Source organism: Meriones unguiculatus, chromosome 20 (assembly GCF_030254825.1).
Source record: "Meriones unguiculatus strain TT.TT164.6M chromosome 20, Bangor_MerUng_6.1, whole genome shotgun sequence".
Classification (NCBI taxonomy): domain Eukaryota; kingdom Metazoa; phylum Chordata; class Mammalia; order Rodentia; family Muridae; genus Meriones; species Meriones unguiculatus.
Genome location: NC_083367.1, coordinates 58,934,672 through 58,947,336, shown reverse-complemented (window position 1 = coordinate 58,947,336; position 12,665 = coordinate 58,934,672). Strand labels below are relative to the sequence as shown.

Genomic DNA, 12,665 nt, shown 5'->3' with positions numbered 1-12,665 from the left:
CACTTCCAATAAAGTATACTATGTGTCCATGTGTCCGGTACTGGTACCATGTCCATGTCATGAATGCACTTTGACATGGCCACTGCGTCACTGAGGCTGTGACAGAGCATGTGCATACGCACCTCGAGGTCCGTGAAGAGGCCATAGTTGTTTTGAAGTATGGCGTACATGCAGTGTGCCACCGTGACAGCGTGCTTCCAGTTGTGGTAAGGAACCCGCCGATAGTTCTTCTTCACGGACATGATGAAACGGCACAATTTTTCAAGGTCAAAGCTGCGTGGGGAAGAGAGTGTATGACAAGGCCAGCCTAGCAGTGTGCATTTCAGGAGAGCCTCTAGCTGAGGTGTTCGCTGTGCGCTCCCTCACACACCTGTAGGCTCCTCCACAATCTGTGGATTACCTCACACACCTGTGGGCTCCCTCACACACCTGTGGGCTCCCCCACAATCTGTGGATTGCCTCATACACCTGTAGGCTCCCCCACAATCTGTGAATTACCTCATACACTGTGGGCTCCCTCACACACCTGTGGGCTCCCTCACAATCTGTGGATTACCTCATACACCTGTAGGCTCCCCCACAATCTGTGGATTGCCTCATACACTGTGGGCTCCCTCACACACCTGTGGGCTCCCTTACACACCTGTAGGCTCCCCCACAATCTGTGGATTGCCTCATACACTGTGGGCTCCCTCACACACCTGTGGGCTCCCTCACACACCTGTGGGCTCCCCTCCTGGCCTCCCATGAACTCTTCAGTCACTCCCACAGCTCTTGCCCCTTCTCTAGACAGAAAGCAGCAAGGGAGCCGAGACCAGCTCTGATAGCCCCGCTCTACCGGTCAGCATGCAGCTACCCGCTTACCCTCTCTGAGCTCTGTGTTTACAAGCACTTCCTAGGTGTCAGAGGGCTCAGAAGGCCCCAGGTGGCATCCCCCAGCCAAGGCCATTCTCAGCTAAGAACGTCTAAGACATACTCAGACACACTAAGGCTGAGCATATATTACAGTGCTCTTCTCTGCGTCTGACCGAGCTCCCAGGTCCACCCCAAGGCATTAAGGTGCACTGATGACGCAAGCGGAAGCAGCCACACTTGAGTCTTCACACGGTACATGGAGGAGGAGAAGGCCAATACTGTTGTGCACCCTGTCACTGGACTATTTTGTTTTTCTTAATGAAGACCCTATCCTCTCTCCAAATATATTCAGGGCACATTAAAAGACTAAGATTTCATAGTCTTAGACTACACACAGCTGTAAAACTGGAGTGAAAGGTCAGTCCTCTTAAGGCTTCTAGCCAAACCCTCAACTGTCTATTGAACAACAAGAGCTGCTGGTCCTGCATTCACTACTGACAAAAGCAGAGATGGTCCCAAGCTCCAGACGATGGACAGCGTCATTCCAGAGAAACTGTGCAGATGCAGGCATCGCAAACGAGCAAATGCAGTCCTCGCGTTTCAGCTGGTCTAAGTAAGATGTGAACTAGCACACCTAAAGTCACAAAGACCATGCAGGGCAGGTGGAGAGGGTGACACCCTGTGGTTGCTGTCACATTCCCTACAAGATGTCTCTGTGTGGGTGTCGCAGGCACGTGCACTGCACAAACGCATTGCTTTAAATGTGGATTTTGCCTCCTCTGCTGCACAGCTTAAGTGACATTAAATGTCATGTGACAGATAAGAACTGCCACCATTTAGGTTATATCTCGGTTACTCGTTTCCAGTACAAAACCTAGTCAGGTAGCTGGTATGGCTACAGCCAAAGGGCCAGGAAGGCTATCATCTGGAGCATTTGGAAAAAGCTGCATATCTGTCCAGCAAGCTCAGTTTGAATTTTGCCATAACTATACAAAGAACCTGGTTAGCTGAAAGCGGGCAAAGAAGATCACCCCCATATTTGAAAGGAATGCCACGGGTCTCTCGTACCAGGATGTCCCACAAGACTGATGGATCATGTAGACAAAGATCCCAGGCCACATGTTCTCGAAAGGACCAATGTCAAAGTGGAACCTGCAATCGGAGGACAGCAGTGGATCGTTAGGTGCAATGATGATGAAGAGTGCCCCATCCTCTTATCTACCTCCGCGACCAATGGCCATGGGCGGCCTTCCACGGGCCTGCCTTCGCTGCACTACCTGACGGGATGGAAGGGTTCCTGCAGCAATCTACAGAGCCATCTGTGAAGAAGGCTGCAGTAGGCGTCGTCAGGGTAACTAACCCTAATGCATACACAGCTCATGGTCCAGAGGAACCTGGTCAGAAAGAGTGTGTGTGGCATCTAAGTGGGACCATTCATTCATTCAGTAAGACACCTCAAGTTAGCAGGCTAATAACTATGTTCTGGCTTAATAGTGTAACTACTGAGCTCCAACCGGAATAACTAGTGTGGCAAAGGTGAGCATTTCCAATGATAAGGCAAATGCCAGCTTGGGAACAGGGTGGCTGCCATTGGCACATAGTCATCACAGGCCCGGCCATTCCAGACTTAAGTATATTAGCCAAGCACTGGGAAATGGTAGTACAGAGATGGAACAAATTATTAATAAGTTCTTGTACTTGGAAATTTAGATCTGTATTAAATGTCGCTTAGGATATGTGATGGACTAATGATAAATGCTAGCATTAACATTACTCATTTCAAATTCAGTTCAGTTTTTGTTGGTGGTGTTTGTTTGCTTTAAGACACGGGCTCACCACACACCCTGGCTGGCCTTTACCTCTTGACACTCCTGCCTCAGCCTCCCAAGCACTGGTATCACACAGGCTTGGGCCACCACACTGGGTTTCAATTGCAGACTTTGTTATTTAAGGCAACCAGAAGGAGCGACACACGAGACCACACACAGCGGCCCCACAGTAACCGTGGCTCTGACTTCACAGGCCGCTTTGGCTCTAGGTCAGGGAAAACGGCGTGGGATGCTCACAGCTCTATCTCTCGGCAGATGGGCGCCGGCAGGCTGAAGCGCATGAGGCCTTGCCACTCCTCTGAGGTACAGATGCTGTGGTAGGACAGCTTCTCCATGGTGACCCTGTAGATGCACTCCGAATGGCGGATCCTGTGGTACATCTGCAAGGCACGAGGGGCGGGCGTGAGTGGGGCCTGGTTAGGACGGTGCAGCAGTACATCCGCGCTCGTGGTCCAGACAGCACTGGAGCCGTGCACACGGACAGCCTGGGAGGGACAGCGCTCGCCTGAGTCACGTCTTCCTTAACAAATATCTCCTTACCGCAGCACATCGCCTCGAGGTGAGAATCGCTGTCTTTTCTATAAGGTCTCACTTTAGTAATAAAAGTGTTAAAAAATAAAATGTGTACGTATTGCCAGTAACGGACAGCTTAATAATTTCAAAGAGAATACACTATGCTGCACTTCTCTATCTGTTAAAACAAACACAATACCAAACTGGCTTCCTTGGTAGGAGTTCGTTTCTTGCCCTGATTTCTTTCCGATTTTTAAGTGAATCTGAGAGTTTGCCAGCATTAGAGCAATGAATTCAAACGTGTAACAGATCTGCATGATGTGCAATACTGTGCCCATGGAGAGGACACTTGAATACGTGACTTTCCTAACGGACAACTGAAGGCTTAGCGCATAGCAAGTGGTGAATGCTCGCCCAGCGTCTTGAGGGAGAGGCTGGGGAGGAAGCCGCTTGAAAAGAACAGGCACCTTGAACTGCCCTGTTGAATTAGGAAGACCATGCGTTCTTGTACACATGCAAAACAGTTCTACAAATAATTGTACACTACTGTGAGGGGTAAAATTTAAAAAGCAATGGGCCCAGTGAAAAGATCAATGTTTACCTATGTAGTCTGGGGATGGGAGGACACTGCATTATGTAAACATACAATAATGTTTACCTGTGTAAACTGGTAACGATATAATATTAATTTGTCAAGAAACTATAGGGAAAATTTGATGTACGTAATTTATAGTTTCTTTAATTGCTCACACTTTGCTCTAACATTGACACGGGATAGCTTGCTCTCTACAAGATTACATTCATTGTCTATGTAATAATATGAGCAAAGATGGAATGTATCAAGAATTAAGATGCCTGCTATATCATCATTTAAAACTATTTGGCGCCATCCTTAGCAATCTTGGCTAGGCCACAGCTGTGGAAACTGGGTTGTCTAGTCCATATGAGGTCAAAAAGCTAAGTGTGGCTGTCACACCCAACAGGCTGTTACGCCCAACACAGCAACAAAAATCCATTACAATTCAAATGCATCATGAATCTGGGGTACTTGTTAAAGAGGTTTTCTGTAAAGCACCACACCCACCTTCACTACTGCCTTAGTTCCAAACACACAAAGTACATTTACTTTGTTCTGTGTGTGATAGGACACCTACTGTCATAGGAACATGATAGTTTAATTACAGGAGAAAAAGACAATGTTTGAAGTGCCACTCTTCAGTATATAACTATCACATTAGCATATCTGGATTGTGTTGTCCTATAGAAACTGCTGTTTAAGTTACTGCTGACCAGTTTCATATTAAAAAAAAAATTCAATTACTTTTGGCTTATGGTTAGTATTGGCTTATCAACAATTTCCAAAACGGTCCTGAATGCGCTTCTGTCACTTTGTATTGTATGTTTACATAATGCAGTGTCCTCCCATCCCCAGACTACCACTGAGAAAAGCATCTGTGTGAGTTCACGGATTCCTGACCCTAACTAAACTCCATCCACTGGGACCTGGTGAACCAAAAACCCAGCACCGATGTTAGATCATAGACACATGGCTCCAGGACCTCTCCCCAGGCTCTGACTGGCCTCAGCAGCAGCTGTCTATGAGGCCACATACCCACAACTTTATGTCTTTACGGACCCTTAGGCTCCTGCTATGACCTGAGGGAACTTGGATAACCAAGGCCATCCAAGGTCAGAGACTGCTGACCCCAGGCCTCAACCATCAAATAACCTGTGACCTTTCTGTACAGGAGACACCTAGCCTGGCTTGGATCACCCAAGCTATTCCAACCATGAATCGGCACTGACTGTTCCATGACTGATCTCTGAGAGTCACCTAATAGACCTTAAAGCAGACAAGACATAGCCATACCAAACTCTGAGCACATAAATGTATAAATAAATCTGAAGTGAGGCAGGAAAAAAATCCCTGAATGAGTTCTAGGAGAATACAAACAGCTGAGTGAAATAATTAGTCAATTCAGGATGCAAAATTAGAATCAATAAGGAGAACAACTGAATACAAGCATGAGATGAAGCTGGAGATGAAACATTCACTGAGGCGAATCTGCAGCTTGGGGGAAGCTTCACCAGCCACACGGCTCGTGCTCAGCACCGACTCTGAGTCCTGGAGTCTAGGTGAAGGGATTAGGGCCATTCAGCCACAGAATATGGTAAATCGAAAACAATGGACACATGATGGGACATGAGAGACACTATGAAAGTATCACACCTGTGGATCATAGGTGTAGATGAAGAACTCCATGCCAAAGGCACAGAACATGTTTTCAATAAAATCACAAAAGAAAAACCCCCAATTCTAGATAATAGGTTGTCGAGGCTCACAGAACATTAAATGGACAGGGCCAGGAAAGAGCCTGCACATGCAGCATTACAGCCAAAACTAAACATATAGAACAAGAAAAAACCATGGGGGGGAGGGGGCAAACACACACAAAGGTGCACCAGTCAGGTGTCTATTTCAAAGTGTTCTGTCTATGACGCAACTGTCTTTGATACAATCATTTTCTCATGACTAGCACCAGACACTTCTGAAATGCCGCTTATTCCTCTAAATGTTGTCTTCCAAACTGTCAAAACGTTGACTCATTTGTCAGGAGAGGGCAGCAGATTTGAAACCTGTCTTCCTGTAAAGGTAACGTGTAAATCATGTAAAAACTCAACCGATGCTCCAGGCGCTGTCCACAAACCGTAAGCCCACAGGCCGCAGGAGTGGGGACACGTGTGAGGGTGGCCTCACAAACAGGGTTGAGGAGGAGCGTGCAAACAGTGGATCACAAACATAGCTCATAGCCACTGCCTCTTCCTAGATGCTGAAGGCCACCTGTCGCAGGACGTTCAACACCCCAGGCGGGGCAGGACTGGGTGACACATCAGCTTGATTCGTGCTCCCCCATGACCAAAGAGCACAGCATGGTAGCCCATCAACATCATTCACCTCAAAACCCACGCAGACACTTCCCCCACACCTCAGTGGACTCCTCCTGGCTTTCAGCTCTACAGATGACCCCCACATGTTCTTGAAGGAAGGTCAACTGTCACTGGGAGTTTCTGTATTCAGTGCAGTTCAGTATGCCCTGTAGCCCAGTGCGATTCAATAATGAAGATGAAACTAAGTGTATTTGCATTGGGCATAAAGGTCATATATTTGTGTATATATAATACATATGTATCGATTGTATATATGTGTATATATATTTGTGTATATGTTATATTTGTGTGAGTGTATACACACATACACACATATACATATATATATATATATATATATATATATATATATATATATATATTTGTAACTCAGTAGTTACAAATAATACTGGTTCCTTCCTCATGATATCCAATTTTCAAACCATTATTTCTGTCACCATGTCTTTGAAGCTGCTGACCTGCAATATAGTTGAAGTGTTTTGTCATCTTTTTTTATACATGAAGTTATAATATATATAATGTTATAATGTAAGTATATTAAAGCATGTAATTTATTTAAGTTTTTATTCATGTGTTTTTCATAATTTTATATTGTGCTTACTCTGAAATGAATTGCAACATAACTATTCAGTTTCATGCAAAAATAAATTTGTTTTGGAAATTTTATATGTTTCTCATTTGGTAAATAACCTTCAGTGTGAACATCAGAAAATAATACAGTCTAGGATCTCAATGCAGACTAAGGATATCTCTGAAGCTCTTCATCAGTTACCCACATAAGATAACGGGGAGTTAACCTTGAACTCTTTATCAGCAGGAGAGACTTTCAGAAGTGGCCGCTGTTGGTCTGACACTGGTATCTGTGCAAATGACCCATCGGTCTTGGGCACTAGGACATGGAAAGGGCACAGGTCCTCAAAATCCCAGTGTAAAGACAATCTGGGAATGTGCGTGTGGCCTCCAACTATCACAAAGTGAAAATATGCTCTTTATAGCTTATAAATGGAACCTGGCTTCTTGGCAGATGTAACAGTTGGTTGGTGGTTGTTCAGAAATATCAATTTATATATTAAGTCCTCAAGACAGTCCTGTGGCCCTAACAGCCTGGGCAATTAGAAGGCACCTTTCTCTTACATCAATAAACTATATACTATCTGGTAAAAATTACATTCACAAGTCTAGTCCATATATAATTAGTAACCTTGAAGAAAGTATTCTACTCTCTATCTTATCTTGGTGAGTCCAAAGTTCTGCACCTAAATGACTTTGTAGAAAACTTGCACCACCAATCAAAAACCATCTTTCTGGACCTAAAACATCTTCCTAAATCCTAAAGAACTTTATCCTAATTTTAAGATTATTCTATTTAGTCTTCAATCCCATCAGAGGCCAGAGAAGGATTAATGTTACCTAAACAAACAAGAAGTGCAGAGCAAACGGCTTCCAAAACTATAGAAATGACAAAGACTGCTGACTGCCTAGACAGTCTTTAATGTTCAAGATAGATAGTCACTTCAGAGTGTAGCAATTCTCAAGGACGTGGACTCTGGAATCATCTCCCCACGTTGGATCTCTTTGCCAATAACTAACTGCGGGCATGTAGGTAGGTCCCTTAATTCTCTCTATTCAGGTCCTCATCTGTGACCTGAGTACACGGTAGAGACGAATCATAAGGTGTTGTAAGGGGCAGGCACCGCTGGGCAGTGACAGCTCAGATCTTGGTGTAGAAGCTATTAATACTGTGTGTTGGTCTCAGATGACGTCAGCTTGGCACGCCACTCCCCCTGACTGCTGTCTTCCTCTAGTGCTGATCAGGAAGAGTATGACACTGTCATGCAGGAGCCTCTCCCTGCGTAACGCCTCCTATAGTGGTAAATCAACAACAGAAACCAGAAAACACACCACGGAGGACTCACTGCTAGGCCTGGACCAGGCCAAGTTACAGTTAGGGTAACTTCGGGGAATGTCTGAGATTTAAACCACATCCGCTAATGGCTAATGTAAGTTGAGTTATTTACTCTCTCTCCCATTGATTTAATTTGCATTTCAAATGATATCAAAATATTTGTTAAATACCTGCTTTTGGTATTTTTTCCATAGCATTAAATGATGTCATTATTAACATCACATGGATTCTCTACAAAAATCTTAAGACCAAACACAAACTGTATAGAATTAGAAAGCTGTGTTACAACAGTCCAAAGAACTCCACGGCAGCAGAGATGGCTAAGTCCCTAATAGAACAATTGATGTGGGGAAGGAGCAGCCACTTTGTGGAGCTAGAGATGCAAAAAATGTCTTCAAGCAGTGAGAGTGTGGAGACCAAGACAGCACAACAGCTAACTGTAGTTCCTAACTTATGCCGTCCTGGGGGTAGAACTTCCACAGGCAATTATCCAATTATCCTTGGTTCTGAGCCCTTTGTCCATGGGACTCCCAACCACAATCATCTCATAAACCAACTCTGTCAGATTCTGCCTTCCAATTAATACCTGTCACTTCACGCCCCTTATTCATTCTGTCTCTAATAAACATTACTAAGGAACAATTACTCTACATTGTATGTGATACTTCTTTTTTACATTTATTTATTTTTGTAGGGGTATGTATGTGCCATGGTTTACATGTGGAGGATTGAGGACAACTTGCAGGAGCCAGTTCTTCCTATCCCTCAGGTGGGATCCAGTGATGGAAGTCAGGTTGTAGGGGTTGATGGCTAACCTGAGCCACCTTTCCAGTCCTTCACATCACTCCCTGATGTCTGTCTTCCTCTAGGAGGCTTGGTAAAGAGCCATGGCAAATGCAAGACCTGGGGCTAGGAGACCTCAGGGACAGCTTACCTTCTAGCCCTGGCTCTGCCACACACTTGCTCTGCAGCCCCAGGCACATTATTCAAATTCCAATTCTACATGTCCAGCTTTTCCTAGTATGGTGGCATCACCTACGTGACTGCTGTGCAACTGAGCGTTTGTATGGTGACTGTGCAGAACAATGCCTGTCATGTTGTGTACCAACAGTGCAAAGGTGCCTTGCCCACTCCTCCAGGGGGTGGAGAACCTTCCAATCCAAAAGGCACGGAGTCTGCCTGCTCCTAATGCCTCCCCTTTCCAGGCCTGTGTTTTACCACCCCGCCCATCTCTTGCACTGGAAAGCATTTTAAAATCATAAGGCATGTGAGAACTAATTGAGTCTATTAATCTCAATGGCTTCTAGCATTTCTAAGGGGTCGTTTTCCATTGAGAGTAAGTGCCCTTTAATTCTATCAGCAAGACGCCATCAGATGTGTCTAAAGATAAACTAAAGAAAACAAGGGCATTCTGAGTGTTACCATGGTCCTTGTGTCCTCTTCTCATGTACAGGTGCCACCATCCAACAGAACCACAGAACCTGACTACAAATCGCAATGCTTGGTTTAGAGATAGCTACGGTCTAAAGGCTCTTCGTTCACGACTAAGACTCTTCCGAGTTCCTGGGAACACATGTGTCTTGAGTTAGGGACAGTCAACAAGCGGAGGCCATTTCATATCTCACAAAGCTTTTTTATCTCTATGATCTTAACACCCATGAGTGTTCTTCAAAGAGAAGTGGAGCTTTCAAGGGAGGGTAGAGGGAACTGGCATTGTCCAGTTATCTGCATGGGGCAGTCATGCAGGAAGATGCTTTTCCTACTGGAAATGTGACCAACGCAGCAAGGCTGACTTGCTTAGAAGGTGCTGGGAGAGTGCTAGAGTGATGCCCACACTCAGGCTCTGACCCTCCCTTATACAGCAAGCACACAGGAAGGGTCCTGCTGCCATCATTTTTGCAAGCTCTCCTCTCCACTTGGATTATAAGGACACTTTGAAGCACATCAAGAAGTTCTCTTCTTCTGACATGGAGTGTGGCTTTCACATAAGCAAAGTCCCCACTCCAGTCCAAGCCAAGGCGGGCAAAGTGGAGAGGAGAGAAACGGCCTCAGACTTCTCTCGTGCTTTCAGAGTAGGAAAAAAAGGTCATAATTGACAAGTTTTTAGTAAAGAGAGACGTCTCAGCAGTAAAGTCAAAATGGATTTCCCAGAGAATTGCAGCCGTCCTGGTGTATCTCCCTCATTCCCTGTGAAGGCCGGGTGGCCCTGCCCAAGGAGCAGAGGGCACAAACTGTACTGGGCTGTGGAGGCACATGGGACCTGCCACTTGGGGAGGTTAGCCTGGCAGGGTGATTTGATAAGCTCCGAGGACTCACTCCCATTCCCAGAAACACTTTCTCTGAGTTACTAAGCTGATTCCCTCGTAACTCCCACTGGCATAACTTTGCTTGAGAAGAGTCCTAAGAGTACTCCCTAGGAACAGAACCAAATGGCCCAAGAGGACTAGAGTGTGTCATCCATGATAGTTGCACACATGCATTAACCTGAACCCTAAATTTCCTCACAAGCAGAACTTTCCTGGCCAGTGGGGAGATGTGAGCTGCCGTTTGCACCCTGCAAAGACTCACTACTGCATCGCATATGACAAACAGACAATGCTCCCCTTTTCTTGCAGTCATGAGACGCAAGCCTAGCGCTCCACGCTTCACCGGTACGTGAGCAATTCTCTTTGAACAAACGCACACCTTGCCGTGCGCTCAGAGTCTCAGGAGATCGTTTTCTTCACAGACATCATAAAGCAAGTGTGAGCGGGAATCCCTGGCTCATAGTTCACAGGGGAAAAAGAAACGTAAAGAAGCAAGTAGTCTGAGCTCAGGGCTCCGCACGAGCCCAGAGGCATGCTTACGTTAGCACAGTGCAAGGCCAGGGCGCAGAAGACGGCAAACATCTTGAAGTTGTTCTCGTCTGTCTTGGAGAAGGCACTGCCGCTGATCTTGTTCACCATCTGCACCACGCCAATCACACAGCCGCGGCTCACGATGGGCATGCACAGAATGTTCCGTGTGGTGTAGCCCGTGTACAAGTCCACTTCCCTGTGCAAATGGAAGGGACAGCGCCGTCACTGGAGTGGAAGGGGAGTGAGGGGGGAGACAAGCGACACATTCCCAAAAAGCTCAACTCCGCTTCCTAACGTGTGCATACGTTGCCAGTGGCACTGAGGCTTCAAGATGGCACAAAAATGAAAATGTCCTATCGCGACGTTTTGCGATGGTTTGCTAGGGCAGTCTCTACTGGAAGCTCCTGGCCTATTGACTAGGCTCTCAGCATCCTGATCGTCAAGACAAAACAAGGTGGGCAATTCAGGGGAAAGGGCAGGAAGTTTGGTAGACTGTATCTCCTTTTGAACTTGGTCAGTTATGAGACTGGTTATTCGCTAAAGCGGCTTAAGATTTACTTATTTATTTTCATGTGTGTGAGTACTCTATCTGCATGTACACCTGCACACCAGAAGAGGGCATCAGATCTCATTATAGATGGTCGTGAGCCACCATGTGGTTGCTGGGAATTGAACTCGGGGACCTCTGGAAGAGCAGCCACAACTTATAACCACTGAGCCATCTCTCCAGCTCCCAAAGCATTTCAAAAGAGAATATGAACATTAACATTTAGAGTGGGGGTCAGCCAACCACGCTTATCACCAATGCAGTACACACACACTGCATTCATCTCTGGATGGTCTATACCATCCAAACACTGGGATAGTGCAGCAAAACTCCTCCTCATCGTGCCCTTCAGATCAGAAAGATTTGCTGACCCTTGCTCTGAGGAGATGGTTTTTGAAAACAAGACTGAGCTCCCCGGCATAGGTCACTGAACCAGCAAGGGGCTGTGCATGAGCCCTCTGTGCCTGGTGTCTTCTTTTTTACCCCATGCCATTTTTAAACCATCCAGCCCTTGTTATTTTGCTAGACCATAGTCTCCACGATAGAAATATTCCATTTATCCACTCTCCATTTAATGGACAACATCATTTGTTAATGGCTAATTACTGGCTGTTACAAGCAAGGCTGTTGAGACTTGTATCTGAGTCTTTGTTTGGACAAACAATTTCATTTTCCTCAGAGTGTGTGTGTAGGAGTAGGGCAGACCACGGAGCATGCACGGTTAGAGCTGTTCTGTTTTCCCAAGAGGCTGTCTAATTGTCTGCTGGCACCAGCAAAGCGTGAGGGCCCCAGTCACGCTACAATCTTTGCCCTCTCCACTCTGATGCCAGCCTCACTGTCTCAGCTGCCTACCCTAGTGTACACTGGAAGATGACCTGTTCACGCTCCACGTGCAGAGGGGCTATGAGTGCATCCTTTTTGGTGAGGTAGCCCACATACTCTTGTTCTTTTAGGGGAGGTCTCACACAGTCTAGATATTAAGATGACGACATCACATGCTTTGCCAGTCAGTGTTCCCCTCAATCTGTTTTTGGTTTTCTGAATAGTCTGACTCACAAATTATCCATAAAGATTTGTAAATGATGACAAATAACTTCAACATTTAAGTGGTCTAAGGACAAGCAAGCTTGTTGGGGGGGGGGGGGTGGAATGAGAGGTGATTAGTATTCTCGACTTGTTGGTAAGCTATGACTATAATGCAGCTGTGTTTCTGTAGGAGTCTTGCATTG

The 12,665-nt window shown here is 45.8% G+C and overlaps 1 protein-coding gene across 6 annotated transcripts in view; it reads right to left on the bottom strand.

Moving 5' to 3' along the window:
* The window catches only part of Pde10a (phosphodiesterase 10A), a 413,930-nt gene that overhangs the window by 19,613 nt on the left and 381,652 nt on the right, over nucleotides 1–12,665 (bottom strand). For all 6 annotated transcript variants that reach the window (XM_060373559.1, XM_060373560.1, XM_060373555.1 and 3 more), the window contains 4 exons: nucleotides 10,899–11,085; nucleotides 2,922–3,064; nucleotides 1,924–2,007; nucleotides 123–273 (listed from right to left, as the gene is read on the bottom strand). In XM_060373559.1, the coding sequence (XP_060229542.1) occupies nucleotides 123–273; nucleotides 1,924–2,007; nucleotides 2,922–3,064; nucleotides 10,899–11,085 (565 nt within the window). The remainder of the gene's footprint in view (nucleotides 1–122; nucleotides 274–1,923; nucleotides 2,008–2,921; nucleotides 3,065–10,898; nucleotides 11,086–12,665) is intronic.